Source organism: Lolium perenne, chromosome 2, assembly GCF_019359855.2.
Source record: "Lolium perenne isolate Kyuss_39 chromosome 2, Kyuss_2.0, whole genome shotgun sequence".
Classification (NCBI taxonomy): Eukaryota; Viridiplantae; Streptophyta; class Magnoliopsida; order Poales; family Poaceae; genus Lolium; species Lolium perenne.
In genome coordinates, this window is record NC_067245.2 from 13,936,365 (window position 1) to 13,964,252 (window position 27,888).

At 41.7% G+C, this 27,888-nt stretch overlaps 1 protein-coding gene and 1 non-coding gene across 2 annotated transcripts; both read right to left on the minus strand.

Moving 5' to 3' along the window:
- Positions 1 to 7,053: 7,053 nt before the first annotated feature.
- Positions 7,054 to 7,125, minus strand: TRNAT-CGU (transfer RNA threonine (anticodon CGU)). The gene has a single exon. It is a non-coding gene; the product is annotated as a tRNA-Thr (tRNA).
- A 690-nt stretch (positions 7,126 to 7,815) lies between these two features.
- On the minus strand, positions 7,816 to 18,733 carry LOC127331245 (probable protein transport Sec1a). The gene is made up of 21 exons (XM_051357324.2): positions 18,430 to 18,733; positions 17,876 to 17,931; positions 17,689 to 17,770; positions 16,900 to 16,978; positions 15,483 to 15,533; positions 15,305 to 15,401; positions 15,203 to 15,235; positions 14,961 to 15,089; positions 14,639 to 14,830; positions 14,449 to 14,532; positions 14,247 to 14,345; positions 14,072 to 14,163; positions 13,208 to 13,301; positions 12,553 to 12,678; positions 12,371 to 12,466; positions 11,383 to 11,499; positions 11,205 to 11,282; positions 8,939 to 9,141; positions 8,456 to 8,546; positions 8,249 to 8,338; positions 7,816 to 8,166 (listed from the first exon to the last, which is right to left on the minus strand). Exons 1-21 carry the CDS (start codon positions 18,509 to 18,511, stop codon positions 8,113 to 8,115), a joined length of 2,025 nt encoding a protein of 674 aa, XP_051213284.1. The 5' UTR covers positions 18,512 to 18,733; the 3' UTR covers positions 7,816 to 8,112.
- Between the last annotated feature and the right edge of the window lie 9,155 nt (positions 18,734 to 27,888).

A 27,888-nucleotide genomic window follows, 5' to 3' on the forward strand; every position in this document is an offset into this window, starting at 1 on the left:
TCGCCGTTTTTTAGAGAAAAACATACCTGGATGATAAATTTCATGCATAATTCGGCGAATTTGACCACTTTTGCCAACATTTGGCTTATTTTTACAAATAAACGTTACAGTTTAACAAAATAAGACAAGTTTTCAAACAAATCAAATGGAAACTAGTTCGTGTTGCCTCGAAGCGTCCATAAGTGCTCCACCAGATCATCCTGCAGCTGTTGATGCATTGTGGAGTCTCGAATCTCCTGACGCGTGACAGACTCGGCGTACAAGCCGGACAGGCAAGCGAGGATGAGCAGGTGCTCCTCGTCTTGGGTGGCGGCAGCCGTTTCTTCTTCAAGAATCTCGGCGAACATCTGCTCCTCCTCCTCGTCGGAGTCCATGTCCGGCCGGGCAGTTGGACGAACACCTGCCGGGCGTGTCGACGAGGAGCGACGCGGGAGAGCTGCCTGGCGGCGGAAAATAGGCAGAGGGTACGACGGGCGGCGGAATATAGGCTGATGCCTGTTGGATGGAGGAACGGCGGTGTTGGGGCAACCCGCCGGCGGATTGGCGAGGGGTGGTGCCGGCGGCTAGAGAGCAAAGGGAGGGGAGGAGGGATTTGCGTCGACAAAGTGGTGGGGTTCGTCTGTTCTCTCGCCGACGAAGCGGGCCCGTCCCTGCTTTTCTCTCGTCCAGAGTCCCCGAGCGCTCCCCGGAGGGCCGGGGATGGCCTGGGCTCTCCGGACGGATGAAAGGCCTAATCCGGAAGAAATCGAGGAGTCGGGGGCGCAACTGGGCCATTTTCGTCCATCCGGATGACAAAAAGGCGTCCTGGGGGCCTCGTCGAGGAGACGGTTGGAGATGCTCTAACTTCTTTTTTTTAAAAAAAAATCAAAGCCCTAACTTCACTTTGGCACCTTAGAGCATCTCTAAGGTGTATATTATATTGGTGGAATCTCATGGTTTTACTTATCTACTCTTTTATAAAGATTTAATGGATTTAAATAATTTATAAGTTATATTATGTTAATGGAATCTCATATTGTGAAATAAGTATTTGTATGAGTATTATGTCCTAACATAGAGATGATGCAACACAATCTCTCTTATACTCTTTCAGAAGGGAAAACTCCAAGCAATTCGGTATTTTAGAATTAACACATCTCTCTTATACTCCTCTTATACTCCTTCGAAATGTTTGGATCTCAAATATAATACCTTAATTTAACAAGACTACGTAGAATGTCACTAGATGAAATTATAGCACACGTATCAATTTAATCCCTAGCGAGTCAACGGAAAAAAAAGGTAAAACCCAAAGTAGATCTTGAATTTTATGTCACTATTCAATTACTACCCCATGTTACTCCATCTATCACACACGTTCCTCACAAATCTTCTCTCATACAAGTTGGATAAAAAAGTACTTAAGAAGGGGTACATAATATGCATCTACTTATACATCTCACATAAAATGTAAGGGTACATTGCCCCTATGTGTGGTTTTGGTAATTAATGATAACCCCTATGGACTAATGTTTTCATTGAGTTTATATGAAGGAATATTCCATAGGTACTACTTGTAGTTCATGTGTTGGATTCAAGTATGGATGCCATGATGATAAAAGATATACCTTGAGTATCGGCATCAAGATCATTGATTTACAGTCATATATGTGATATGATCAAGCAGAAGAAATGAAGATGGAGTTCTTATGTGGAACTCAATATTATCCATGCTCTAGCTTATGTGTTAAGCAATGAATGATCAAGATCTTGAGTGCTTGATTCCAAGTGAAGAACTCAAGATATGGCTCTAAGTGGGTGTCATGATAGGCTCATGAGTTGAGCTATGGTTGACTAAGATTTAGAGCATGCAAATAAATGAAGAGTTCTTTATACACCTCAAGATAGTATGATAGAGCATGAGAAGATACAAGGTTGACCAATACAAAGAGTGAAGAATAGATTCAAGTTTGGTCAACACATGAAGCATGAAGAATGTGCCACGTGAAGTCATGTGGTATGGTAAGCCTTGTCAATTATGCTTCATGAACTAACTCATCATATATATGTCCTTGTGTTGTCTATATGGGTTAGGTATCTTTCCATGGGCATGCATCAAAAGTGAGATCTCATATAGCCCATGAGAGGATGACATCAAGTGGTGATCGTCATCAAGGTTGAGTTGGGCAAGTTCAAGTTGAGCATCTCAGGAGGATCACATGCTTGAAGCTTGCCGTCCATTTAGTGATAATGGACATGTGAAAATGTGCATCAATGGAGTTTTCCCATCATGTTGTATGGGGGAGCATTTATGAGTCTTCACGAAGCAACAATGATCAAGTAAGCCATTCCAGCTTGAGTGAAGCTTGAAGAGTTATCATCAAGATCAAGCGGGATGCGCAAGGCAAAGGTATGGCCTTGCTAGATTTTCCTTTTACCGGTCTCAAGGTGGTTGTTGGGAGACCGGGTTATAGGATAGATAGCCGCACTATCAAGAGGGGTTTTCGATTGGGTAACTTGATCACATCGTCTTAGGGAGTTCAACCCTTTGCATACTTTGCATATCCCTAGCTAATACTTATTGGTGTTTCTATGTGTGAGGTTCTTGAGCTTGTTGCTAGCTTTACAACAAGCCCAAATTCATCGAAAACGGAATCCGCATGCATCTTCTATTGCGTTTTCGAGTTTGGACGTCTTCACCGTTTCTTGACGGTGGGAGACTCCCTCTCTAGAACCATCTAAAAATATTCTGTGAGGAGTCTCCAGCTTTGTCGTTATCTTTCCAACAAAATTGGTTTCATGTCAATCGGAATTCAGGTTTTAAAGAAAAAGAAAAAGGTTTTGGCCTGAAGCAGTCCGGCCCACCGACTGGCACCGTCGGGCCTGCCACCGGCCCATCCGGTGCGCACCGGCCCACCGACTGGCACCGCCAGGCCTGCCACCGGCCCACGAAGGAGTTCAGAAACGTTTTCATCTTCGCCCGGATCTGGCCCCGCGCACGGTCCGGTTTGGTCCGGCCCTTGGCCCAGCCGAACTGCCTCTGGTTCGGATGGTCCGGCTCCTAGCCCGGCCGAATCGGCCCCTCCGGTTGGGCTCTTTTGGCCACCATCGGCCTGCTGCACCCCATCCGGCCTATCGGTCGGCGCTGCCGGCCTGTGCGCCGGCTTGTCCGGCGCCCAGCCCGGTGGACCGGCTGGGTCATTTTTCTGCCCGTTTTATTCCCCAACGACTCTATTTTTCCTTAGGCTATAAACAAGCTTTCTTCCACCTTCGACCGGAAAAGTTCTTCCACTCCCTCTCCTCCATTGTTGACTTTGATGAACTTGTCCTATCTCTTGATTCCCCCCATGATTCTTGCTCATTCTTGAGGGATCTAAGAGAGGAGATCTAGATCTACAATCCCCACCAATTCATTTCTCCTCTAAGTGAGGGGAACACTTTGGATCTAGATCTTGGAGTCATTTGTTGATGTCCTCTTTGTTATTCCTCTCTAATCTCATCCTACCATTTGTTGGTTTGGTGGGATTTGAGTGTGAAGGATTTGAACACCTTTGGTGTTCTTGCTTTGCATCATTGCATAGTGTTGAGCTCTCCACCATGATTAGTTCGAGTGAGAGACTGTGAACTTGTTACTCTTGGAGGGTGACTTCCTAGTTGGCTTGGTTGTTGTCCCGGTGATCTCTTCGTGGAAGATTGTGAAGAGGCCCGGGCTTCTCCTTCGTGGAGCTTGTGAAGTGGTTGTGGAGCTTGCCATCTCCGGAGTGGGGGAATAGCTAACCATAAGGAAAGGGACATTATCCTTCGTGGTTTTGGCTCGAAGAAGAAGGTGAGCCTTCGTGGCATTGGGGAATCCTTCGTGGAACCCCCACCTCTCCAAACGTGGCGTACCTTCTTGCAAAGGAAGGGAACACGGGAATACATCTTCGTCTCCGTGTGCCTCGGTGATTTCTATACCGGAGCTTACTTTCCTTATGATAGCCATCGTGCTTGAAGTACATATATCTTGCTATCACTTGTTGTTCATATATATATTGTGTCTATCTTGCTTAGCTCTAGTTGTTGCTGTTGCACTTAGTTGAGCCTAGCATATTTAGGGTTTGTGCTTGTAAACTAAACATTAGTTTAATTCCACATTCTTACAAGCTAAATCCGTAAGAGTTTTTAAACGCCTATTCACCCCCCTCTAGGCGACATCTCGCCCTTTCACAAAAGAGGATTCCAATCTCAAATATCAACTCATAGAAAAGAGGCCCACCACAAAAAGGTTACATAGATGATCATAATCATGTTTGGTAGATCATATGGTGCTAATACAATGATAAAACAAGAGAGAGATAGAACAAGATACTTCCACAAACCCATAGTCCAGAAGTGGATTATTCCCTTCTCATCATGGTGGTGTTGATGCAGATCTTCAAGGGGGTAGGAGATCTCTCTAGCAGGGCCTCCGGCAGAGGTTCCCCCCTCCAATCTTTGTTGGTGCTGACTCTATTTCGGTGTTTCTGATCTACGCTCCGCCTCCTTTATGATACACGGCGGAGGTCCTTTGTATAGGGGGTTTTATGCCAGGACCATAAGCTGGGGCTCTTGATGGCCGGCTGAGGATGCTCGAGGCGCCCAATCCTATGGATGGTGCGACCTAGGGTGGGGGTCGTGCCAGCTATAGGATTTTGGGCCTCCTGGCTCCGTTTGCGTGAAATATCATCAGTCCTTGTAAAATATTGATTCTCGAAAAAGCCCAGGTCCATTCACTCCGTATAGATCACTGAAAGTAAAAAATACACAAAACAAGATATTCCTGATTTGCAAACTTATAACTAAAATAAATAGGATCATTAGAAAATCCCCCAAAACAATATAAAACATTGATATAATCTTATATGAGATGCAAATACGAAGTAAGTACTATGTGGGAATAAACTACAAAGCTCATGTATGCATTTTAGATGCATCATCCGCCTGTTTCAACTTTGATCCAATCTCCTAAACAGAAACATTGCACAAAAAAGATGGTTTCCTCTAGATGTTGAATCTTCACTTCCTTCGCAGGACTCCAAGCAACTCTCATATGCTACTCAAATGTTTGAGGACTATAGAAATTTTTGGTATGAACCCTAGCAAGGGCAGTCCACTTCATACCTTCCTTCCTTCGGCGCAGCCTCTCCATCTTCAAAGATCAGATCGTCCAATTCATCGTCCTCTATCCCAAGGCGCTGAAGCAGATCATCAAACGCCTCCTCTTTTTCGCTTCTCGATCCTCCAGTTTGGCTCGAAACACTCACCGCCAGACTTTTCATCGCAAAAGTTGAAACAACCCTTGCCAAGATCTTGAGAAATCCCAAGGGGATAGGAACGGTATGGTGATTGGGACTTGAGACGATCTATTAATACCCAGAGGTATCGAAGGATCGGCCGTGGAGGATTGGAACTCCGTGTCGGGGTTGAAACCGGCACCGAAGGCTTAAACCCTGGTCGCCCTGACTTCCGCTAGAGCACTAGGTCTCGTGTCACACAAAAAGGCGTAGCTAAAACACCATCCCATTTAAACCTAGTTTCGAAACTAGCTATACAAGCAACCATCTTAGTTAGTTTTTCTATAAAAGTGGACTCGAGTGAGCAAAAACTAGAGTTGACTTACAAAAAGGGACTAACTCTAGGGCTGCACACCTGTTTAGTTGGCGCTGCACGAGGAGTCAAATCTAATACGAAAAAACTAGAGTCGGTTACTTTGGCGAAACCTGTTTTGACTATATTTGCCAGAACACTAAGCAATGTTGTTAGTGTGTCACATCTCCACCAAGTCAAATGTTTGAGAGGACTATAGAAATTTTTGGTATGAACCCTAGCAAGGGCAGTCCACTTCATACCTTCCTTCCTTCGGCGCAGCCTCTCCATCTTCAAAGATCAGATCGTTCAATTCATCGTCCTCTATCCCAAGGCGCTGAAGCAGATCATCAAACGCCTCCTCTTTTTTGCTTCTCGATCTTCCAGTTTGGCTCGAAACACTCACCGCCATACTTTTCATCGCGAAAGTTGAAACAACCCTTGCCAAGCTCTTGAGAAATACCAAGGGGATAGGAAGGGTATGGTGATTGGGAGTTGAGACGATCTATCAATACCCAGAGGAGTCGAAGGATCGGCCGGGGAGGATTGGAACTCCGTGTCGGGGTTGCAACCGGCACCGGAGGCTTAAACCCTGGTCGCCCTGACTTCCGCTAGAGCACTAGGTCTCGTGTCACACAAAAAGGCGTAGCTAAAACAACATCCCATTTAAACCTAGTTTCGAAACTAGCTATACAAGCGACCATCTTAGTTAGTTTTTCTATAAAAGTGGACTCGAGTGAGCAGAAACTAGAGTTGACTTACAAAAAGGGACTAACTCTAGGGCCGCACACATGTTTAGTTGGCGCTGCACGAGGAGTCAAATCTAATACGAAAAAACTAGAGTCGGTTACTTTGGCGAAACCTGTTTTGACTATATTTGCCAGAACACTAAAGCAATGTTGTTAGTGTGTCACATCTCCACCAAGTCAATTGGAGTTTCAAAAACTGCATGTTTACATTACAGTCACAATCACATCACCTTAAGAATGTGGAAATTCATCAAAATATGAAACTTGATCTATATATTCATCACTTCATTAGTAATCAAGGCGTCATTTTGTAATTCCGTGCATGCATATCATGCCAAACTTTCATGGGAGGTGGAGCGGGAGCTCCTCGAACCGATGAGTTTGCAGTAGTTGAACTGTGATGTGTTGTACTTATTTTTACCTTTTGTTGCCATAAAATTGATAAAAGCATGGAAAACAAGCACTAAAGAAAATCAAAATAACAAGGTCAAATAGGATGATGACAATCCACCACAATGTCAATCCTGCAAATAAGTGATTATAGTTCATTTAGTTTTAGCAGTTAAGTAGCAGGAAAACACAATGTAACCATCGAAATAACTAGGTCAAACAGGTTTACGAGAATCCACCAATACCAATTCCGCGGAGAAGTGATTATAGTTTTATCCATTCTGATTTTCAAAGCAGCACAAAAAAACACAGGGGAAGAAAAACATAAATCAGCCCCCGGTGAGGATCGAACTCACGACCTTTCCCTTACGAAGGGAACGCACTACCACTATGCTACGGAGGCTTTGTTGTATGGTGATCCGTCTTATTATTTTCTATTTATGGTTATTTTCAACACTATGCTTGACCCAACGTCACTCTGAACAAGATTTATCTAGCCTTCATCTGGAGTTGTGCGACGGGGTTACCAAATCGAGTAACCAAACTAAACTAAATCCGGAGCATACTGAAATTCAGGGGAGCAAAACATCTTACTCAGCCACGAATTCAATTGATTGTGTCGTGTAAGTGAAATGCTGGCGTCAATATGGCACGAGAACAGCACACCCTTCTCTTTAGATCTTATCTTGATCATGGTAAGAAAACACTGGTCCAACGCATCTCACAAAGCAGATCAGACAGAAGCAAGATGAGCTGTAAACGTCTGTATCCAGTGCGTTAGAACCCTCTAAAAGATGAGCCTTTTGATCTGAGTTATTCCCCTCCAATCCATAATAAGTGTCGTGGTTTTAGTTTAAACAACACTTGTTATGGATTAGAGGGAGTACTTTCTTTGTTCACTAATGTAATTTTTTTAGATATTTTTAAGCAGACTAGATACAAATCAAAATAAGTGCTAAAATACATCTAGATACATTTACGAAAAAAGATAAAAGATCTTAGATTAGTGAACGGAGGGAGTATTTATGTGCACTAACTTCTTTCGAAGAAAAGAAGACTTCTCTCATCAGATATACTCAGTGCTACCCGCCAATAAACAAAAATGAACACCCCATTCACTGGTAATAATTGTCATCAGATATGTTACACCCGCTAGCCAATGTTATGTACACTAAATTATGAGAAACTAACGGAGGGCTTGCCCTGCCATGTGAATAGCATGCCCCTCCAGCCAGCCTGAGAACCTATGCCCTGTGTAATGTTCAGCTACATCTAGAGCCGAGACTGACAACTTTAGTAGATAATAATTACACAGTCGATTTTCTCTCTCTGAATCTTAGTGACAGTTTCATCGTTCTGAAACCTGAACCTGTCAGTTCCCTTCCTATTGTTATATCTGCAGATCGTCCAATGTAAATTCCTCGGTTGATAGCATCTTCAGTTTCTGCAAATAAGGGACCAGTCAGGTTGGCAGGTGTATATAGCTAGCATGTCAGAAAGGAGACAAGCACAATCAACTGACTCACAGTCATGAACTTGGGTGGATCATCAAGACTAGAGGAGCCAAGGATAATATCTCTCTTTAGTTTTGATGACAGTTTGTGAGCAGCACGCAACTGCAATATCCATCGACATAAAACGTGCATCGGAGAATGAAGGGAGTTAATAAGTTAAATAATAAAACACTATGGCTGGAAAAAGAGAAGTAAATTCGAGAGGCAATGAAAACATACTTCAGACCGGGTAGCACCCCCAATGATAAAAATAAATAAGCGCTGGCCCAACTTTCTCATATCACTTGATGTATGCTTCAGTACAGAGTCACTGTAAAAAGATTATTTGGACATCATATAAGAAACTCCTACTGGCAAACCAAATTATTACCAACTCTGATTTGCCATATCTGTGCAGCTACGGAAACACCGCTCTGCACATTTCTCTTTGGTCCCACTAGATAGCATGCGAGTAAAATTGCTCATAATAGAACATTAATTTGGTCCCACTACAGTAAATTGAACTGGGCAGTGGGTTTAAAACTAAATTATACCCAACCACAACCACACGAATTAACCAACCGAGCCAAACCCAACTGAACTCACTCAATGTCTGGTATATACCATTTCATAATATACACATCCACGTACAATCAACTTAAACAGAAATGAATGATTGAAAGTAGAAACAGAGGAAAGTCCATGGAAGTTACTACGACCAACCTTGAATAGCCATCATCAGAGTTTCTAGGCCTAGCCCATGTGCCACCTGTCCATTTAGACCTCATGGATTGAGCTGGCTGATGAGCTGGGCTTGCTCGAGCGGATGAGCTGCTTGAAAATCCACGGGAGCTAGAACTAGGCTCACTCATACAATGATACTCATCTTTTGGAAGCTCTCCTTTACTAAGTTTCTCGATCAACTCCTACAAAAAAATCACATTCTTGTAAAAGCCTATAAGCCAAAAATAAAAAATTGGCCACCAATCAACCCTTCGTACTACAGTACTTTTTTTGAAACATGTTCATGCTAAATTGGCCACCAAATCTAGGGATGATTTTCAAGTTTGAAAATGCACTTAATTTCTTGATTTACACAGAAGTTTACATAGAAAGTAAGAGGAAAAATAATTTGCTTGGCCAAGATCCATCGATGCCCAGCAGCAATTTCTTGATTTCCTATGAAACTGGAATACTAAGCGAGCTGTAGTTCTATTTGTAACTAAAAAAAAGGAGCTAACCCCAAGATCTACCTATGGCCAGCAGGGAAAAAACATGAAGAATCAGCCCATGGCCCAAGCCCCAAGGTTAAACAAAAGAAAAACCTACTGCTATTAGATTGGGCACCCATCAGGGCCCATCGGGTCAAACAGGCCACAGCCAATGACAATCTAGACACCAGCCACCAAATGCGCCGAAGTGTGAAAGAAGTGCAGGATGAAAACAGAGGCCTATTTCTCTTCCTGCGCTGTGCTTGATTGGCAAGTGGGAAACAAAAGCTTGCCAAGTACTCCCTCCATCCCAAAATATAAGGCGTCTAAGGATTAGTCAAAAGTCAACGTTTTTTAAGTTTGACCAAGTTTATACACAAAAATATAAACATTTACAATACTGAATCAGCACGAATAGATTCACCATAAAGTATATTTTCTTAATATGTCCATCCGATATTGTAGATGTAAATATTTTTTTCTAAATATTTGGTCAAAGTTGGCAAAATTTGACTTTTGACCAATTCTTAGACACCTTACATTTTGGGACGGAGGGAGTACTGTAGAAACAAAAGACAAAGTATGCCTAGTTGCGTTTTGGAAGGGGTTTGTAGCCCAGTTTCGCCTCCAAGTCGCTCCGCCCATGGATGCAAGTATAAGATGTTTCACAGCTACCAGCCAATTCTTTAGGGCATCTCCAGCGGGCTGAAGCGAAAGGACCGCGCGTGTCCGTTTCGGTCCGCGCGGACCGGGAATGGGTAAAGAGCAAGCCCAAAGGCCTGACGCAAAGTAACCGGCCTGTCCGTGCCGACGCATTCACGGCCCAAATTTGGGCTGGCAATGCGTCAGCGTGGACGCCCCACGGACTGATTTGGTGTCTGCCTGACTCCTCTCCTGGCCCGCCCATCATTGACACGTGATAATAAGTAGTTCTTCATTAATATTAGTTGGCCAAAATGACCATCTATAAACAGATGGTTACAGGTTTAGTTAACCTAAACTACGGCGGCCCTACCATGGCCAGGCTACTTGCAGTCGCGTGGCCTACTAGCCGCCAACGGGCCCCAACCATCGGAGCTCAGCCGCATAACCGAATGGGTCGCGCTGTGTAACTCGAGATTATACAGTAGCAGCTAGGGGCACATGTCCCTTGTAGATGGCCAAGTGACCCCTTTTCATGACTGTTCAATACCTAGTATGGACTTACCGTCATTTACTCAACTGGTGACCCATAACAAAAATAGCTCTGCTTTGCCATAATACTGAAGGGAGGAATAAGGAGCAACAGGCATGCATTCATATACTGTTTCTACAACAGTGCATATGTTTTAGTGGAGAACAACAATGTCTTTTTTTGTGCCCAGATACTTTCACATAATTGATTAGTTCAAATAAGGAACAAGTATCTCCACAGAAGCAAATCAAAACGTTGTTGACCAACACGGGATGGATCCCTCCCTTGGCCAGGCACATTAATGATGGGACCAAAGATGGGCACAATTATAACTGAAAGAAACCAACCGACTAATCCTGAGGCCTCTAAACAGCAAACCATCGGTTGACAAAATGAGGTAAGATGGTGGAAAAAATAAAACTAATGGAGAATAAAGGAAAACTGAGAATAAGGAAACAGGGATGAAGACAAGTTATCTAAAAATCTCAAATACAGAACAATACTGCATGCAAAAAAGTTTATTGTATGAAACAGTATCAAGAACTTCAAAACATTTTACTGCTACGATTGATCAGATATACATAACTATTTGCTAAAATTTTACCTCCAGGATGGGATAAAACCGGGATAACGTCCATGTTGAGTCTTCCCCTATTCGTTCTTTTCTAATACCACGCTTTTTCTGAAAATTGCAGAATTGATTGAATAATTTCCAATAATATAATTATTCAAAGCTACATGGTTTGAAGAGCTAAGACATAACTTAATAATTGGCACAATACCTTACGCAATTCAAATTTCATAGTAAAGCCACTCCTTGAAGACTTTTTAGTATCATGAGCACATAGGCAACGCATATTCTTCACTGGGATCATGTCGTCAGTAGATAATCCAGCCAGCTATAAAAATAGACCTCTTTACTGAATTTTGATATTATTCATAAAATAGCTATAACAAATTAACAACTGACTGATCGGAGAATTGATGCTAGAAGCATCTGATGCATGAATTCTTAGGACATGTCTGTCTACTGTACACCTTTTGACAGACATATCAGTTATTGGAATTTCAGATGAACAAAGAAATATGAGGTAATTTTAAAAATGCATCATTTCAACAGAAATGCCCCCTCTCGTCACAAAAGGTAACAATTGGAATTCCTGAAGTCTTCAAGATATAACTTGGACTATTATCCTTTTTAATCATATATTTTCCATGATATAGAGTCCTTAGACAGATCGACTTCATTTTTATGTGGAAATTTAAGATAATTCCAAACATATAGAAGCTCAAAGTTCATGTTATTTGACAATACACTTCCATAGCAACACTTTTTTTCTTGATGGGGTACACAAGTTACTACTGCATGTCAACTAGTCAGTGCAGAAGGTATGAACAGACATGGTTTAGCTTACTAGTAAACAAGTGAACAGTTTGAGCTTCTGTTCATGTTAACACTTCGCATAGTAGACAGAGCCGTGCCTGTATTCTTCCAGAAGAAACAGAATGCGCAAAAACAATAGACACTGCAAACTTGGCACTGCCTACTATAACAGGTGCTAGTGAACAAGACATATCACAATCACTCAAGAGCTCATGAGTAATCTCTCATTGACATTGAAATACCATTCATGTTGGAAAATAGCATCACATTACTTACAGGCTGCCCCATAGTACAGTTGTCATTAACCCAAGGCCCATTTGTCAAACCCAAATAAAATGTACTTTCCAAATTAATGAGCTACTTTTTCAATATAAAACTTAAGTTACCTGCATCAGCTTTCCCCCCTTGTCACTTTGGATCTTCTCTGGGTTAATTGCAGCATACACCATTAGCAAACGTAGCTTGTTTTCACGACTTATATCCTGCATTAAATCAGTAAAATATCAATACAATGTCCACACAAGATTAGAACCAGCATTTCATTGGTTATAGTGCAATGAATAATTACCCGACGCGTCCTAAAGAAATCGATTAGTTCTTTCGTCCCAGCATCACCAAACACAAGATCCTGCTCAAGCTGGCCAACATCTTTCAAATGTTGTTGTTTGATTATCTCAAAGAGCTTATCTGCAATCTGTAGCAAAAATGAGTAACACAAACTTAAGTATGTATTGCTATATCCAAACAGCTGATATTCAGGAAGCCAGTTCAAATGATGCAATTCCTATCCTAGTGCAAACTTTGGAGATCACACCAGAGTCGCTAGCATGAGGCAATGCTAGACTCACGATGCTAGGAAAGCAACACCTAGTGGAACTGTATGCTTGTCATAACGGAGAAAAGCTGTGGCTAGCTTAAGGAGAAATGGGAATTAGTGAAATTGCGCTAGTATGGCTTGACAGTCTAGGCAATAAAAGATACCCCACGTCATCAAGCCATCTCAGTTGTAACGTTAGTTGCCATGTACAAGCATCTGTGGTTCATATACTGATGAAAAATCAAGTACACTTTAATTTAAAAAATAATTTAATGTATCCTAAATTGAGTGACAATTCGGTAATCTTAGAACTGACTTATTCAACTATACAGGTCCATGAGAAATAATTACTTCTAAGTTCACATATGCAGCACACACAAACACACCAGAGACAAAAATTACAAACCTCAACATGGAGTGAAAGCTTGTCCATTTGATCACTGTATTGTGGAAGAGCTTGGACCATTTTTTGCATTTCTTTTGCAGATAGCTCTCCGCCTCTGCAAATCAAACAAGAGCGTTCAACATTACAAAAGAAGAGAACATCTTGTCAACTACAAGAATGAATTCATCATAGAACAAACCTTACTGATCTATTTGCAACACATCACGTTAAGTACATCCTAGATGCCACACTTATTTAGTCTGTCACTCATTATGCATAGCATAAATCTAACTACTCCCGCCGTCCCAAAATACATGGTGTATAAATTTAGTCAAAATTCAAAGCTTATTAAGTTTGACCAAATATATAGAAGGGAATATTAATAACTGCATTGTTGAATAAATACATTATAAATATATATCTTATGGTAGATCTATTAATAATGATTTGATAATTGCTATTGTAGATCTTCATAATTTTGTATATATACTTGGTCAAACTTAGAAAGCATTAAATGTTGACAAAATTTACATGCCATGTATTTCTGGACGGCAAAAAAAGAAGAATCTTAAGCAGAGATTAGTGACAAATTTCACATCCAGATATCATGGCAATATCTAAATCAGATTGATATTGCATTTCTGCACCATTCAGGAGTCCTCTTTTAGGATGCAATGTTTGTTACAGTATGAAACAACCATGGAAAATCGCATGCATTTTGATAGTATGCATTTTAGGATGCAATGTATATACTTGTTATTAAATATAAAATTGTACCGAGAAATTTCCCTACTGTTTCGCATTAAAAACCTAACTGCATACTCTCTTAAGCTAATTGTCAATCACATGACCCCACCTCTCAACAGTTGAATTTGTTGAACTAACCTTGTTTCTTGACCAAATCTTGCTTTGTGTAGTTGAGCTGCTTTATTTTTTGATATAAAATTGGTCAGCTTCTCATGCAATCTTTCATTAGCCTGCAAAACATTGACGCCATTACACAATTGCCAAAACATAAAACAATGTTTGAAGATGAAACTGACAGTGGCAAAAATCTCACATCCGCTACATGTAGGTGCCGAAGCTCAAGCCATAGGGGATCATGATCTTCTAACAACACCTCCTTTTTCTCAGTAGCCGAACCGTTCTTACTTGGGACCTGATGTTTCCAATCCATGCATAGGAACATGATATCAAGGGCACAATAGAACTATAAGCCAAGCCCACACTGAACTGTATTAAAATGGTTTTGATATGCTCACCTCTTGTACATATTTGTTACCATCCATGCATAGTAGATCATGACACATTGCATCATAGGTCCATTCGTGAATGATAGGTGCGATCTGTAAATGTCACGAAAATGTCAAACATTGAAGGGAGTAACCAAAACTCATGTGGCAGTCGCTGGAAACTAAAAAGTATCTCAAACATACAAGAATCATCTCGTACCTGGTCTATTGATCGGTCTACAATAAGTAATTCACATGTCTCTGTTTGAGGAAATTCAGGTATTGCTGATTTATATCTTGCCAGGCAATTCCACACAGAAGCCGCAAGCTTTGTGGGGACTAAATCCCGTACAGTTGTCAAAGTAGAAGCATCAATCGTCCTAGCAACACGATAGTGCACACGAGGAAATTCCTAAAATAATTGAAAACATTCCGTGTTAGTGAAGAACAGAACCCTCTTGTTCTCATATATACTTGAACCCGAGGTGTCAACACAAATTTATGGGCAAAATGAAATAGTAACTGAGCAATAACAGTAATACCCTCATTGATGCAAATACAGTAGCAATACGAGTGGCCATCGTGTTAATACATGAATTGTACTTCATTGAACCTTCTACACTTTCGGTGAAAAGCTCTTCTAGAGCCTTGTCATGGTCAGTTACAAAGCCCTACAAATAACATCAACAGATTCATCGAAACTAAACATAATATTTCATAATGAATAAACAAGAAGATATTTAACTTATATAAACGACAATCTTGAAAGAAGTTGTATGCCTACCTGGCTATCAATAGCAAAATATTCCAGATTCATCTGCAACATAGAACAAAAATTCAGAATTTAAAGAAACTAGCATGCATGCTTGCGAGTAGATAAACAGACCTCACTGAGTGCACCAACGCGTGTTAGAACCTTTGAATTATTTTTTACTTGATCCACCAATTCTTTCTGTACAGGAGAACTGAAAAATATATAGGCTCTGCGACATGCACAACATTGTGTCAACACTTAAAGTAACAGAACAGATATGTATAAGTAAATACATACACTAATGACATACTTCTTGTACAATGGATGTTTCCCGGACATGTCGGAAATAAATATGCGTACACTGCATAATGAACACAATAAATGGTTAGAGAACTGCAAGTGCAAGAAAAAATTCAACATCACCAGCAAGAAAAAGAAACTACAACACTTTATTTCCTGCTGGATTGAAAGACCAAGTGCAACAAAATTAAAAGCTAATATTTCTCAGCACGAGTTAAAAGATGAAAACTAACTTAACATACCATATATTTCACAGGAGAAAATTATGGCTACCATTAATTACTTGCTCTTGCGACAAACATTGTTTTGTAATTTTAACCATACATAAAAGACTAGTCCAAGATATAATCATCAGGAGAGCATTGATAAGAAACCCATCTGTGCTGTCATGGATGCAGGAGGCATGTAGAGTACTATAGAACGCATCAGTTCAAGTAGATGAAGGTTAGTTATCAAGTTATATCTCATAATTTGAGTACTTTCGGATTCCTAGCTTAAGGACAATTTCATAGTGGTAAAGTCATTCGTCCATAAAAGGCTGGAGCTGTAACTTTTAGTGATCAAGAGATGAATAAGCAAGGTTCCTAGCCTGCCCCTCCTTCCTCCAACCTTAAGTGTTCCAAAATTTGCTGGGTGCTAAGTGGGTGTCAGCTGCCTAGGCGGCAATCCAACAAGGAGGTGTCAACAGCATTTGTAAAATCTGCAGAGAAAGGAAAAAAAAAAGGACAGGTCCAGCCTACTTCATTAAAAAATCAAAGACCCAAAATACTATCAACCCTAGTGAAGTTAGGCGAATACAAGTGTGCTGGTTACTCCTAGCAGTCATGAATCCCCTCTTGCACTCTCCCCCTGCTCCACTTTCTCTGCCCACACCGAGATGAACACTCCTGTGGTGGTCATCACCTACCGCACAAGGCATCAGTCAGTAGCAGCTGGAGCAGCGGGGAGCCCAATGAGGCTGCGAGGAACTTTACTCAGCGGCAAGGGGTTGTGTTCAGAGGCAGAGGAGCTTGATTGGAGGTAGCATAGGAGGAGTCAACCAGCGGCAAACGGAAGCTTACTTGATGGCAAACACCCTAGCCTTGGTCCTTGGAGCCATACCCGAGCATGCATGCATGCATGTGTTCTTTATCATAAGACCTAGAACTTAACCATTGAATATCTTTGCCAACACATACATAGTGGCTCAAAAGCTGATCAACTCAACTAGTGCAGCATTGACACCTTGGGTCAGAGGATGGTATGATAGCAATGAAAACAAATTCAGAACTAAGGCATTATTATACAGATTCCTAGGTGAAACCTATCAAGTATTTGAGTAAATGTGGCAGTAATCATAGATTCTGAGAGGTTGCTGCACGGGGAAAACTCTAACTGTGAAAAAACACAACCATGTCAAGGAGGATACATTAGCCAACATAACTTACTTCTCTTGAGTTGGTTGCATGAAATAAATCGCATCCAAAGATGGTAATGGCTGCCTCCGTTTGTATAGGTCCTCAACCACTGCAAAAGAAATATCAATGTGGATATTTTAAACATAGACAATACCGCACGGAGAGTGTCACTAGAACGTTTTGATATAGGATCTCCAACTGAAAGAGCTCCGCGACACGTAGAGATTTGACAAGCTACATGGTAAAAACAACTCGAATGAAATACTTCAATTGTTCAACCAAAAGCTGGCAAGAGCTCTTCAGAATTAGGATCAGTTCCAGTGCTAAATAGCAGAATCAAAAAACTATGTAGCTTGTTTAGACATGGTGCAAGCTATTGAAAAAAATGGATCTTCATAATGCAGTAGCAATCATATTGCCTCATTTAACATTAATTATAGAGGTCTACATTGACACTCCTGAATATTTAGACTGCATCACCAACTGGGGCCAGTTCAAACTTGCATTAAAGCTGTGTTCTTATCACAACTCCGGGACGGCATTACTGTAATAAAACTCTTTCAGTTGAACCACGTAGTGTTAGCCAGAACAGATGCTTCACATTAACCAATGTTCTAGTATACGGATTTACTTGAGTACTTCACATGCCTAGGTTGAACACCTTTTGACCGCCAGGAGCAATCAAATACGCGCGCCATAAGAAACAGCTCCACAAAAAATCCATTTATTTTTACGCTTTAATCCAACACTAATGGCACACGTTTCGATGAGTATGTATTGAGAGAAAGAAGAAGTCCAGATGCTTAACAGCCCACTTACACGAAACCCCTTGTTCTGTGATATCCGTCATGGTGCACGAGTTGGAGACTATCTTGACCGTAAGTCTGTCCATGATCAGAACCTGGGCACAACACAGTTGTACGCATGTCAAACTTTGGTTTTGCAAGGCGGTAGAAGATGGCAGTATCAAAATGGTGAAAAATCATCCAACTCAAAAAAGGGATACCTTCCATGTCGACCGTGAGCTGCTCCGAGTCGATTTTAGCATTTCGTTTAACAAACCTGCGTATGCGCACAGGCAAGCAAGTGTTAAATCGGGAAATTTGTAGGACGCCAGTAAGACGAAGATAAACGAAGTTGTTCTACTGAAGTAGTAACTGAAATTAGAAATAGAGGAAGTTGGGTCAGCTGTAGTATTCACTGGGATTGTGAGCAGTGAGCATAGATTATTGTTAAGCCGCCGATTGTTCAGCCTATACTAATTACTGAAATGCGAAACTCTTACTGTAGAAGAAAGTCAGTCTTAATATATAAGCTGAAAATAACTGCATAATGGCACTGACTACATAGCAGCACTACATGACTTAACATGCCGGGGAAGTTAAAGTTAATTTCTATGATTATGTGTCGATTTGGAACATAAACGTTCCTAGATTAGCTTGTAATTTCACGAGTCCGAAATATTCCCCGCTTCGAGATGCATTGCCCACGGCAAACAGAGTAAGGGAGGGAAGGAGCAGAAATGGAGGCCGGGCGTGTGGGGGCGAGGAGAGCACTCACGGTCCCGGGTGATCTGGCGGAGGCTCCTGTGGTCGGCGCCGCCGCCGCCGCGCGAGTAGTAGGAGTCGGAGTCCGACGACATTGCGCCGCCGCCGCCGGTGACGCTAGGGTTAGGGCCCGCGGCCGGTCGGTCGACCCGCGCGGAAGCCGCGGCGCGGCGCGGCGCGGCGGGGGAGCGGAGCGGAGGACCGCGCTCGCGGCGTGCGGCCGGCGTGAAGGGGAGGAGAGATTTTTCAGTCCGCGGCGGAGTAGCGAGGGTATCTCTGCTGCTTCCAAATTCGCAACGGGGACGGGGAGAAATGGGCCGAGGTGGTGTTGGGGCCGCCCGGGGTTTAAGCTCGGTCCCTGCCGCGTGGACCCGGTCCGGGTCGCGCCGTTGCGGGCCCACACGTCAGTGGGTGTGGGTGGGTCTGGCGGGAGTGGTGAAAGTGACGGGAGTGCGGACGGGAAGGTTCCACGCGGCTGGAGTGTTGAAGGGAGAAGGGAATGCGTGTGGTTTTTCTTCGGATCGAAGGAAGAAGGCTCTTTTTCCCCTTGCGAAGGCAGCGAATTTGGTCGACGAAAGTTCACGGAATTGGAACGCGGAGGAAGTTTTCTTCCCTTCTGGAAGGCAGGAAATTTTGTGATCCACCGAAAAGTTCGCACAAGAATAATCGGCGTGAGGATCCGTGCGAAAAATGTTCACGCCTACACAGACTACCATCCCAAGAAAGTTGCGATTTGTTTCCAACCAAATGGCGGCAGCACATATTTCAAACCAAATCCACGATACCTACTAATCTACTATGGATCGGAGGGAGTATTTTCTATGCCACTCGCGTAGTGGTATGTCAGATCAGGACCTCCGGGTCCACCTGCCAATGACATGAAGTATGTTACGTGTGCCAAATAATAAACAAACAATGTGCTTCATCAAAAATAAAATCCGCGGTGCCAAATGTGTTCCATGTCTCTTACAATACATTTTTCCACGGTCTGTTCAAGCGTCGTTCTTTTTGACACGGCCGTTGGGAGATGAAAGATCTGACACTTGTGCAATTTTTTTCCTGCAAAAGATGGTAACAAAACATTTTTATCTAATGGAATTAAATTTTATTTAGAATGAAAATATTAGATTTGTCCGATACTCTGATGGAAATGTTTGCTCTTCCTGGTACACAAAAACCTTAGAGCATCTTAATTGTTCCAGCCGTTGTTTAGTCCCGTAATACTATGATGAAACATCGTTCTTCAGTCCCTTAACTGTTTCTTCACTAATAATCCAAAACCATAATACGAGGCCAAATTTACATTTAGTTGTGAATTCTAGGAAATAGATATTTCGTATTGTAGCTATTGAATGGTTAGCACTTGGCACTTGTCCAACGATGTTGTAAAACTATATATAGATAGGAGTGCCACTCATCCCTATAAAAATGATAAAGGCAAGGGAAAGTAACAAAAATATCATAGGAAAGCACGAGCTACTATAACTATAAGTGTAGGATGGGAATTACCATAGTATAGCAAATTGTACCAAGTATTAATTTCTGAATGATTGCCCTCATGAGAGGGTGATCTATTTGAGTGTGTTAGGCCCTGAAGTCGTGTGGATAGTAGAGCTACCACCTAACAAGTACCCCCATACACTTGTATCTCTATTGAGGGAGACATGCCTCAAGAGATATTTTAGCTAGTTGTTATACTGATATTGTAAAAAATTATGGACAATCTAGACTAGGATAATAAGCGGAAACAATGTTGTCAAGGGTTATGCTAGCTCAAGTGCCGACTCCTCAATTTATCATGATTTTAGTATCGAATTTTTTCTTCTTTTGTCACAAAAAATAAATATGCTATCTTTTGATGTTGAGTTTTATGTATTGTCATATGTATTTGCTAACAAAATTCTTTAAGTTTAATGGTAGCTACTAAATATTTATGTATGGATTAAATTAATATGCTAATGAAGTCCATCAGATATTTGCATTTTAAGTAATCGGCAATAAAGTGGAACAATTACTTTGTAATACAGTAGGCCACTCCTTCGTTCCAAACACACCAGAGGAGTAAAATAAACAAACAATGTGCTTCATCAAAAATAAAATCCGCTGTGCCAAATGTGTTTCATGTCTGTTACAATATATCTTTCCACGGTCCGTTGAAGCATCGTTCTTTTTGACACGGCCGTTGTGAGATGAAAGATCTTACCCTTGTGCAATTTTTTCCTGCAAAAGATGGTAACAAGACATTTTTATCTAATGGAATTAAATTTTATTTAGAACGGAAATATTAGATTTGTCCGATACTCTGATGGAAATGTTCGTTCTTGTTGGTACAAAAAACCTTAGAGCATCTTAATTGTTCCAGCCGTTGTTTAGTCCCGTAATACTGATGAAACATCGTTCTTCGGTCCCTTAACTGTTTCTTCACTAATAATCCAAAACAATAATACGAGCCCAAATTTACATTTAGTTGTGAATTCTAGGAAATAGATATTTCGTATTATAGCTATTGAATGGTTAGCACTTGGCACTTGCCCAACGATGTTGTAAAACTATAGATAGAAGTGCCACACATCCAACCGGAAAAGCCCCAGTTGAACCTGGGTGCACGTGAACCCAGGTTGGAAATGCATTTTCGAAATGTGAAAAAAATCTGAAATAAAAATATCGGGGTACGATGCATGTTCCATGTGTGCGTAGAAAGTTTTCAAGGAGAAAGCACTTTTTTATTTCAGAATTAAAAAAGACAAAATACGTCACATATATACTGCTACATAGCCCTGTAAAATTTCACTTTTTTGCCGAGGCAAAATAAAATGTTTTTTCAGAACGAAACTTATGTCCAGGGCACATGTTTGAGATCATCTTTGCAATCATTTTGTGTTTCGATTTTTGAAACATGTTTTGACATCACAAACCCACTTTTAAAAAAGTGGGTTCACATACACCCAGGTTCACAAAAGCCGGTCTCCACACATCTGAAGGAGATATGCCCTAGAGGCAATAATAAAGTGGTTATTATTTATATCTTTATGTTTATGATAAATGTTTATATATCATGCTAGAATTGTATTAACCGAAACATTAGTACATGTGTGATATGTAGACAAACAAGAAGTCCCTAGTATGCCTCTTAAACTAGCTTGTTGATTAATGGATGATTAGTTTCATAATCATGAACATTGGATGTTATTAATAACAAGGTTATGTCATTGTGTGAATGATGTAATGGACACACCCAATTAAGCGTAGCATAAGATCTCGTCATTAAGTTATTTGCTATAAGCTTTCGATACATAGTTACCTAGTCCTTATGACCATGAGATCATGTAAATCACTTATACCGGAAAGGTACTTTGATTACACCAAACACCACTGCGTAAATGGGTGGCTATAAAGGTGGGATTAAGTATCCGGAAAGTATGAGTTGAAGCATATGGATCAACAGTGGGATTTGTCCATCCCGATGACGGATAGATATACTCTGGGCCCTCTCGGTGGAATGTCGTCTAATGTCTTGCAAGCATATGAATGAGTTCATAAGAGACCACATACCACGATGCAGTAAAGAGTACTTGTCGGAGACGAGGTTGAACAAGGTATAGAGTGATACCGAAGATCAAACCTCGGACAAGTAAAATATCGCGAGACAAAGGGAATTGGTAATATATGTGTATGGTTCATTCGATCACTAAAGTCATCGTTGAATATGTGGGAGCCATTATGGATCTCCAGATCCCGCTATTGGTTATTGGTCGGAGTGAGTACTCAACCATGTCCGCATAGTTCTCGAACCGTAGGGTGACACACTTAAAGTTGGATGTTGAAATGGTAGCACTTGAATTATGGAATGGAGTTCGAATATTTGTTCGGAGTCCGGATGAGATCCCGGACATCACGAGGAGTTCCTGAATTGTCAGGATAATAAGATTCTTATATAGGATGTAATTTTATGTGAAATAAAATGTCGCGGAAGGTTCTATGGAAGGTTCTAGAAGGTTCTAGAAAAGTCCGGAAGAAACCACCAAGGAAGGTGGAGTCCACAAGGGACTCCACCTCCATGGCCGGCCAGCCCTAGTGGGGGTGGAGTCCCAAGTGGACTCCACCATAGGGGGCCGGCCACCCCCCACATGGGAGGTGGGAATCCCACCTTTGGGTGGGAGTCCTAGTTGGGCTAGGTTTGCCCCCTCCTATGGAAGGTTTTGGTTTCGGGTCGTATTCGAAGACTTGTACACCTACACTTGGGATCCACCTATCTAATGAGGGGCCAAGGGAGGGCCGGCCACCCCAAGACCATAGCTTGCCGCCCCCTTGAGTGGCCGGCCACCCCCTCCCAAACCCTAGCTTTGCTCCTCCACTTCATATTGCCGGTTTGCTTAGCGAAGCTCCGCCGGACTTCTACACCGCCACCGACACCACGCCGTCGTCTTTGTCGGATTCAAGAGGAGCTACTACTTCCGCTGCCGCTGGAACGGGGAGGTGGACGTCGTCTTCATCAACAACCGAACGTGTGACCGAGTACGGAGGTGCTTTGCCCGTTCGTGGCGCCTAACCGATCGTGATCAAGATCTTCTACGCGCTTTTGCAAGCGGCAAGTGATCGTCTACCGCAGCAACAAGAGCCTCCTCTTGTAGGCTTTGGAATCTCTTCAAGGGTGAGACTCGATACCCCCTCGTTGCTACCGTCTTCTAGATTGCATCTTGGCTTGGATTGCGTGTTCGCGGTAGGAAAATTTTTGTTTTCTATGCAACGTTATCCTACGGTGGTATCGAGCCGTGTCTATGCATAGATGGTTGCACGAGTAGAACACAATGGTTTGTGGGCGTTGATGCTCTTGTTATCTTTAGTTTGAGTACTTTGCATCTTTATGGCATAGTGGGATGAAGCGGCTCGGACTAACTTTACATGACCGCGTTCATGAGACTTGTTCCTCGTTCGACATGCAACTTGTATTGCATAAGAGGCTTTGCGGGTGTCTGTCTCTCCTACTATAGTAAAGATTCAATTTACTCTTCTATTGAAAACATTAGTATCAACGTTGTGGTTCATGTTCGTAGGTAGATTAGATCTCTCTCGAAAACCCTAAACCACGTAAAATATGCAAACCAAATTAGAGACGTCTAACTTGTTTTTGCGGGGTTTGGTGATGTGATATGGCCATGATATGATGATGAATATGTATGAGATGATCATTATTGTATTGTGGCAACCGGCGAGCCTTATGGTTGTCTTTAAATTTCATGTTGAGTAGTATTTCAAAGTAGTTGTAATAGTTGCTACATGGAGGACAAACATGAAGGCGGTGCCATTGACCTTGGTGCTACGCCGACGATGATGGAGATCATGCCCGAAGATGATGGAGATCATATCCGTGCTTTGGAGATGAAGATCAAAGGCACAAGAACAAAAGGGCCATATCATATCACATATGAGCGCATGTGATGTTAATCCTTTTTATGCATCTTATTTTGCTTAGATCGCGACGGTAGCATTATAAGATGATCCCTCACTAAAATCTCAAGATAATAAAGTGTTCATCCTTAGTAGCACCGTTATTAAGTCTTATCGTTTGAAGCATCTCGTGATGATCGGGTGTGATAGATTCGATAAGTACATACAACGGGTGCAAGACGATTTGCACATGCGGATACTAAGGTGGCCTTGACGAGCCTAGCATGTACGGACATGGTCTCGGAACACGTGATACCGAAAGGTAGAGCATGAATCATATGGTTGATATGATGAACACTATGAGTGTTCGCCATTGAAATCACACCTTTTCTCGTGATGATCGGGTTTAGGTGCGGTGGATTTGGTTCGTGTGATCACTAAGACAATGCGAGGGATATTGTTTTGAGTGGGAGTTCACCTAGGGTTTTAATTATGTTGAATTAAAATTTGAACTCAATTTGTCATAAACTTAGTCTAAACTATTGCACATATATGTTGTAGAGATGGCGTCCTCAATCAATTTTAATCGGTTCCTAGAGAAAGAGAAACTTAAGAGCAACGGTAGCAACTTCACCGATTGGTTCCGTCATGTGAGGATCTTCCTCTCGGCGGAAATCTGCATTTTGTGCTTGATGCACCGCTAGGTGACCCTCCTGCAGAAGATGAATCCGATGAAGTAAAAGCTGTTTACGCAACTCGGAAAACTCGGTACTCTCAAGTTCGGTGTGCCATCTGTGCGATGCGGAATCCGATCTTCAAAAATGTTTTGAGCACCATGATCCTCATGAGTTGATGAATGAGCTGAAAGCTATATTCGAGACTCATGCGGCGATGGAATGCTATGAAGCATCGAAACATTTCTTCAAATTGTATGATGGAAGAAAGCAGCTCCGTTAGTGAGCACATGCTCGCCATGACCGGGCATGCGAAGAAACTCGATGACTTGGGAATAGTGATTCCTAACGGTGAGGATTAATCGTGTCCTTCAATCAACGCCACCAAGTTACAAGAACTTTGTGATGAACTACAATATGCGAACATGAACAAGGAGTTACCTGAACTCTTTGGCATGCTAAAAGCTGCTGAGATTGAGATCAAGAAAGAGCACCAAGTGTTGATGGTCAACAAGACCACCAGTTTCAAGAAACAGGGCAAGTCTAAGGGAAAATTCAAGAAGGGTGGCAAGAAAGCTGCCACGCCTCCTATGAAACCTAAGAACGGCCCTAAGCACGATCTTGAGTGCTATTATCGCAAGGAGAAGGGACCTGGAAGCGTAATTGCTCCAAGTATCCGGCTGATCTAAAGAGCGGCCTTGTCAAGAAGAAGAAAGAAGGTATATCTGATATACATGTTATAGATGTTTATCTCACTAGTTCTCGTTCTAGTACTGGGTATTTGATACTGGTTCGGTTGCTCATATTTGTAACTCAAAGCAGAACTAAAGAATAAACGACAAGCTGCTGAAAGATGAAGTGACGATGCGCGTTGGAAACGGATCCAAGGTCAATGTGATCGCGATCGGGACACTTCCTCTACATCTACCTTCGGGATTAGTTTTAAGCCTAAATAATTGTTATTATGTACTGCGTTGAGCATGAACATTATATCTGGATCTTGTTTAATGCAAGACGGTTATTCATTCAAGTCTGAGAATAATGGTTGTTCTATTTTTATGAATAATATCTTTTATGGTCGAGCACCACAAAAGAATGGCTTATTTATATTAGATCTCGATAGTAGTGATACACATATACATAACATTGATGCTAAGCGAATTAAACTTAATGATAATTCTACTTATATGTGGCACTTGTCGTCTTGGTCATATTGGAGTGAAACGCATGAAGAAACTCCATCTTGATGGATTACTTGAATCACTTGACTTTGAGTCACTTGATAGATGCGAAGCATGTCTAATGGGAAAAATGACGAGAGACTCCATTCTCTGGTATGATGGAGCGAGCTCTTGACTTATTGGAAATCATACATACCGATGTATGTGGACCAATGAGCGTAGCATCGCGCGGTGTTTATCGTTATGTTCTAACCTTCACAGATGATCTGAGTAGATATGGGTATATCTATTTCATGAAACATAAATCCGAAACTTTCGAGAAGTTTAAGGAATTTCAAAGTGAAGTAGAAAATCAACGTAACAAGAAGATCAAATTTCTACGATCTGATCGTGGAGGTGAATATCTGAGTTATGAGTTTGGCATGCATTTAAAGAAATGCGGAATACTTTCACAATTGACACCGCCGGAACACCTCAACGAAACGGTGTGTCCGAACGTCGTAATCGAACTCTCTTAGATATGGTTCGTAGTATGATGTCTCTTCTTGATTTGCCGTTATCATTTTGGAGTTATGCATTAGAGACAGCCGCATTCACTTTAAATAGAGCACCATCAAAATCCGTAGAAACGACACCGTATGAATTATGGTTTAATAAGAAACCTAAGCTGTCGTTCTGAAAGTTTGGGGTTGCGAAGCCTATGTAAAGAAGTTACAACCGGACAAGCTAGAACCCAAAGCGGAGAAATGCGTCTTCATAGGATACCCTAAGGAAACTATAGGGTACACTTTCTATCACAGATCCGAAGGCAAAATCTTTGTTGCTAAGAACGGAACCTTTCTTGAGAAAGAATTTCTCACTAAAGAAGGGACTGGAAGAAAAGTAGAACTCGAGGAGATTGAAGAATCTATACCCGTTGATCAGAGTAGCGCGATGCGGAAGTTGTACTGTACCGCCTACACCGGCAACGAGAGGAAGCTAATGATAATGATCATGAAACTTGAACGAGGAAACTGAACCTCGCAGGATCGACAAGGGAACGTGCCACTCTGATTGGTATGATCCTTGTCTAAATGTCATGATTGTGGATAACAATGATGAGGACCTGCGACATATGAAGAAGCGATGATGAGCCCAGATTCCAACAAATGGCAAGAAGCCATGAAATCCGAAATGGGATCCATGTATGATAACAAAGTATGGACTTTGGTAGACTTATGATAGCCGAAAGGCTGTCGAGAATAAATGGATCTTCAAGAGAAAAACAGATCTTGATGGTAATATTACTGTCTATAAAGCTCGACTTGTCGCAAAGGGTTTCCGACAAATTCAAGGAGTTGACTACGATGAGACTTTCTCACTGTAGCGAAGCTAAAATCTGTGAGGATTTTGTTAGCAATAGCTGCATTTTTCGATTATGAGATTTGGCGGATGGATGTCAAAACGGCGTTCCTTAATGGAGACATTGAGGAAGAGTTGTATATGGTACAACCCAAAGGTTTTGTCGATCCTAAAAATGCTGACAAAGTATGCAAACTTCAGCGTTCAATCTATGGTGAAGCAAGCATCGAGAAGTTGGAACCGACGCTTTGATAAGGTGATCAAAGACTTCGGGTTTATACGGTGTCATGGAGAGGCCTGTATTTACAAGAAAGTGAGTGGGAGCTCTGTAGCATTCCCGATATTATATGTAGATGACATATTATTGATCGGGAATGATATAGAACTATTAAGCGATGTTAAGGGTTATTTGAATAATAGTTTTTCAATGAAAGACCTTGGTGAAGCATCGTATATATTAGGCATCAAGATTTATAGAGATAGATCAAGACGCCTAATAGGGCTATCACAGTACATATCTGGACAAGATTCTAAAGAAGTTTAGAATGGACGAAAGTAAGAAAGGGTTCTTACCTATGTTACCGAGGCAAGGTATTGAGTAAAACTCAAGGACCGGCTACGAGAAGAAAGAGAAAGGATGAGTAACATCCCCTATGCCTCGGCGATAGGATCTATCATGTATGCCATGCTATGTACTAGACCGGATATAGCACATCCGTTAGTTTGACTAGCGAGATATCAAAGTGATCCAGAATGGAACAACGGACAGCGGTCAAGAATATCCTAAAGTACTTGAAAAGAACTAAGGATATGTTTCTTTGTTATGGAGGTGACCAAGAGCTCGTTGTAAACGGTTACACCGATGCAAGTTGGAACAACGATCCCGAT